A 5407-nucleotide genomic window follows, 5' to 3' on the forward strand; every position below is an offset into this window, starting at 1 on the left:
CCTATAATAAATTTTATTAAATTTATTAGGTTTTGAAATTTAATATTAACATATGAGAATTTTTTAATTGCAGCTGTTTATATGAAAAAAAGACCCAATGAATAAGATTTTTAAACAGCTCTGACAATTCTTTATCAAACTCTCCAACTCTGTGATTCTTAAGTGAAGTTTCTGAGTTCTCACATGAATAATCTTGCTTGAGAGAATTTTTATAGACTCATTAGTGAGTAAATGTACCTTAGCATATTTATTACAACTGCAAAACATTCATTATAGGTGATACTTATTTTGGGTTTTGAATTGTTCATTCACTCACCAATAGAAAAAATCTGATAAGGTACAGTGTTAAAACATTAGTTCTACTCCATTAATTATAAAATGTGGAGTATTCTTACTTTATGGTTTAATGCCTGGCCAAAGCAATGAATTTTTTTTTAATCAGATTCCTAGATAAATAGGAACCAAATATGCCATTCCTTTTAAGGATTTTTTTTTAATATATTTTTTAGAAAATTTGAAAGTTTTACAGAATTATGCAGATAATCCAAAATAACCCTTAAGGATGTAGTATTTGTAAGAGTGTAGTATTTGTGGAATTGTAATTCTATATTCTATAAAATTTGATAATGATCTGTTATTGTATAGGACAAATACATAAACTTTTAATATAAAGTTTATTGTTTTTTTTACAGGCAGCAGAAGATGACGAAACACAAAACCAGCATGATGATAGTTCCTCTGATTCAGGAACTCCCTCAGGCCCTGATTTTAATTATATTTTAAATATGTCTCTGTGGTGTCTTACTAAAGAAAAAGTTGAAGAACTCATTAAACAGAGAGATGCAAAAGTATGAACTTTTGTGGGATAAATAATTTGAAACAATTTTTGTGTTTATATCCTTGTTTCTTTTTTTCCAAAATTAAGTACTTTTATGTACTCTTTATAAATTTAAAAATTACTGAATGTTTAAACTATACCACTTTTTATTATAGGGGCGCGAGGTCAGTGATGTTAAAAGAAAATCTCCTTCAGATCTTTGGAAAGAAGATTTAGCAGCATTTGTTGAAGAACTGGATGTAGGTTAAGTCTATATATTAAAAGCTATTTATAAAAATAATCTTTGTGAAACAATGAAAATTATTTTTAAATGATCTTAGTACATTTTACTCTGTAAGAGTTAATGTGTTATAAGAATTAAGCTTCTTGCTGTAGAAAGTTGAAAGTTATTTCTGGGCTTGAAATTTAGAAGAAACTAAAACTGTTAGTTAAAAGTTCTTAACCAACTTCGCAGTTAGCCGATTGAGTCATTTTAATATTTTTCCCCAAAGAGGTAAGAGCATATGTGTGTGTGTGTGTATTTGAATATAGGTACTGTGATTTTTAAAAAGTAGTAGACTTATAACAGATGTTTCAGTAATTTTGTTATGATCTAATATTTTCCAGATGGAATTCTCATATAAAAATATTTAAAAAATCTAGAGAAAAGACATAAAAACATAAACCTTTACTAAAGTTACCCACTTTGTTTTTAAGCACTTACCAAACCAAAAAACCAAACTCACTGCTGTCGAGTTGGATCCGACTCACAGAGATCCCTCCTTGGGTTTCCCAGGCATTGTTACGGAAGTAGATTGCCCAACCTTCTTTCTGAGGAGTGTTTGGTGGGTTTTAACCACCAGCCTTCTGGTTAGCAGTCAAGTGCCTTAGGCATTAGGCTACCAGAACTCCTTTAAAGCACTTAACTTCCTTAAAATATTGCACTTAAATTAACAGTGTCAGTATAATCAACTGTCTTTGAGTAGTAAAAGTTAAATTACATTTGTTATTACTCATATAAAATCACTTTTCTTTTTTTACTTTTTGGTTTTTTTATTCATTTATTCTCCACGTGTTCTAGTTTTGTTTTCCTCGCCTAAATGAAAGCTCTTACGAATGACTTGTGTATTAGTTACCTAATAGAATTTCTGGAGTTTTTTTAGTGCTATTGTTCTGGGTTCCCTCAGTGATCTTTCAAGTGCCATAATATAGGTATGCCTTGATTTTTACTTTTCTAATATAGTTTATGAGTTGTTATTTTGTTGTTGTTATGTGCCGTTGAGTCGGGCTCGACTCACAGCGACCCCTCCTTGGGTTGCTGAGGCAATAGCACTATGGAAGTAGATTGCCCAACCTTCCTTCCAAGGAGTGGTGGGTTGGAACCGCCAGCCTTCTGGTTAGCAGTCAAGTGCCTTAGGTACTGTGCTACCAGAGCTCCTGTTTATGAGTTAGATATTTAAAATTTGAGATACTTTTTTTCTGCTGGCATACACTATATGTTTAAAACCTAATATCCACTGAAAATGAAACAAGTTCTAAAATGTATACATTAAAAGGAAAAATTATTGTTCCTGATTAATATTAATGATATGTAATAGTTCTTCAAATATGATCACTAGCAGTCACTACAGTGAGACATAGGAAACCTTTGGCTTTGCCTATATATTTCTAAACTATTTAAAACTTATTAGCCAAAACAGCTAAGTGAAAAGCACTACTCCTTTTAGTATACCACTTTCTCTTATTATTTGATAATTAGTGAAGTGGATACAAACTTATTTATTATGGATATGAGATACACATATATATGTATATATGTGTGTGTGTGTGTGTATATATATATATATATATGTATATGTATATGTATGTACACAAACATACAGCTAAAAAGATTAAGACTTAAAATTTATGTTTCTCTATATAATTTAAAATGTAATAATACTATTAAGTAAATAGCTATTATGTGCTGGCACGGCTGTAAATACGTAATCCTAAGAGTTATGCCTACCACCACCCCAAATGAGAGAAGTTATCACCAACCTATTATACAATGAGGATACTGAAGTTAGAGAAGTTAAGTCACTTGGTTAGGAGAGCCAGTATATCATTATGGTTAAGCATAATTATTTATTTTCTCAGAGCCTGTTTCCTTATCCATAAAATGGAGAGCAGAGGATTTTTAATGCTTAACATATAGTAAAAGGCCAATAAATTATAACTTTTTTTTCCCAAGGATACATAACTTGTAAGTACAAGTGCTAAGATTGATTTCTAGGTCTGTCTGATTTCAAAGCTTATGTTATTTCTATTAAGCTATTACATGAAAATATCTTTTAAAATATCTGTAAAGAGATCAGAAAGATGTCATTTTCTCTTATACCTTTGGAAAACTGCTAATAATTTGAAGGAATAATTGTGTAAAATGAAGAATCTTTAACATTAATCATGATTATATCCTCATTTATTGTTACAGTAAGTCTTAATTCTTAACTACATTAGTACTTTTGATTTTTTGTTCTTTTTGACTCTAATTTACGTTTTGAACCATTTTCCCTGTATTTTCTATATTATAGTTAAAGCAATAGAAGAGAATAACTTCATACTTGTTAACATAACAAATAAGATTTATTTGTATGTATGATTTACTGTTGTTGTTGTTGTTGTTGTTTGCCTTCAAGTTGGCCCCAACTTACAGCGACCCCTCCTTGGGTTTCCAAGGCGGTATCACTACGGAAGTAGGATTGCCCATCCTTCCTTCCGAGGATTCTGATTATATGATGTCATCTTAAGTCTTGATTCCACAGTATATTATAAGATCCCAGGATTTGAAGGGGCATATAATCATGTAGTTACTGCCCTCTTATAGATCAACTGAGAAGGTAGCTAGACAAAATTGGGACTGGCCTTCTGACTTAGAATTCTTTATTTTTGTTTGATTCCCCATTATCTTATTGTTGGGTTAGATCAGTTGAAATGAAAACTTTATCTCTTGCAAGTAAAATTAGTTTCAGTTTCTTGTGCACCAGTGATTACCTTTCTTAAAGAGTTGTTTACATTTCCCCTCTTCCTTATAAATATGCTTCAGAAAGTGGAAGCGCAAGAACGAGAAGATATTCTGGCTGGAATGTCTGGAAAAGCAATAAAAGGTAAAGTTGGCAAACCTAAGGTGAAGAAACTTCAATTAGAAGAGACAATGCCCTCACCTTATGGTAGAAGAATAGTTCCTGAAATTACTGCTATGAAGGCAGATGCCAGCAAAAAGTTGCTGAAGAAGAAGAAGGTATGACATCTCGTTTTAGCTCATTGGTAGACATTACCTCTGATGATATATAAATGTATTTTAATTTTTCTGTGTGCTTAAATCATGTTTTGTTTCTAATACTAAATTGTAATGAAAATCATTCTATGAAAGTATTTGATCCATAGAAAGAAAGCATATTGGTCAAGGTCATGTATATTTAAAGAGCTTCTTTCTTGATTCAGCTTTTAAAACAAGAAGTAGAAATAATCCACACAGCATCATATAAAATTAAAATAGCAGAATAACAAGAACAGCAAAAAAAAGTATGTCAGCCTTATAAACTTTAGTTATATCATAACCAATTAAGGAAGTCTTACAGGGGAGTAAGACTTTTACTCATATTAAGTCTTAACAGGAGGGACTGTTCCCTGGAGAAAGATACCATGCCTGATAAAGTAGAGGGTCAGTGAAAAAGAGGAAGACCCTCAACAAGATGGATTGATGTAGTGGTTGCAACAATGGGTTCAAACATAGCAACAGTTATGAGGATTACGAAGGAGTGGGCAGTGTTTTGTTCTGTTGTATGTAGGGTTGCTATGAGTCAGAATCCCCTAAGGCATTTGACTACTAACCAGAAGGTTGGTGGTTCAAACCCACCAGCCACTCTGTGGAGGAAGACTGAGCAATCTACTTCTGTAAAGATTGACCACCTCGGAAACCCAAAGGGTGGGGGGGGGGATCGCTTTGAGTCGTAATCAATTTGATGGCGGTGAGTTTGTTGTTGTTGTTTTTAAAACAACAATATAGGGGAGAAGGGCCTGTTTGGCTTTTGTGTGTGTGTGTGTGTGTGCGCATGCACTCACGTATGCACACATGTGTGTATATGTATGCATGACAACATTTGCTAGTTTATCATTTTTCATATGTGTTAACTTGGTGCTATCAATTACATATTAATCATGTCACTTAACCATCACCGGTAACCATTGCTAAATTTTCCATCACCATAAACAGAAACTCAATACTTACTTAACAATGACTCCCCCTTTTCCCCTTCCCCCTCTCTCCTGGTTGTTGTTATGTGCTGTCGAGTCGGCCCCGACTCATAGCAAGCCCTCCTTGGGTTTCCGAGGCAGTTATCACTACGGGAGTAGGATTGCCCATCCTTCCTTCCTAGGAGGGGCTGGTGGGTTTGAACCGCCAGCCGTCTGGTTAGCAGGCAAGTGTCTTAGCCACTTTGCTACCAGAGGTCTCCTGGTAACCACTAATAAATTTTGATCACTATACATTTGGGGGGAGCTCTGGTAGCATAGTGGCTAAGACACTTGCCTGCTAACCAGACGGCTGGC

The 5407-nt window shown here is 33.6% G+C and overlaps 1 protein-coding gene across 1 annotated transcript in view; it reads left to right on the top strand.

The window, feature by feature from the left end:
- The window catches only part of TOP2B (DNA topoisomerase II beta), a 90405-nt gene that overhangs the window by 57287 nt on the left and 27711 nt on the right, over positions 1–5407 (top strand). Inside the window, exons 25-27 of the mRNA XM_007936408.2 lie at positions 693–848; positions 994–1077; positions 3903–4097. Of these exons, the coding sequence (XP_007934599.2) occupies positions 693–848; positions 994–1077; positions 3903–4097 (435 nt within the window). The remainder of the gene's footprint in view (positions 1–692; positions 849–993; positions 1078–3902; positions 4098–5407) is intronic.

The sequence above is a fragment of the Orycteropus afer genome, unplaced genomic scaffold (assembly GCF_000298275.1).
Source record: "Orycteropus afer afer isolate SDZICR_OR568_19922 unplaced genomic scaffold, OryAfe1.0 scaffold00003, whole genome shotgun sequence".
In the NCBI taxonomy this organism is placed as follows: domain Eukaryota; kingdom Metazoa; phylum Chordata; class Mammalia; order Tubulidentata; family Orycteropodidae; genus Orycteropus; species Orycteropus afer.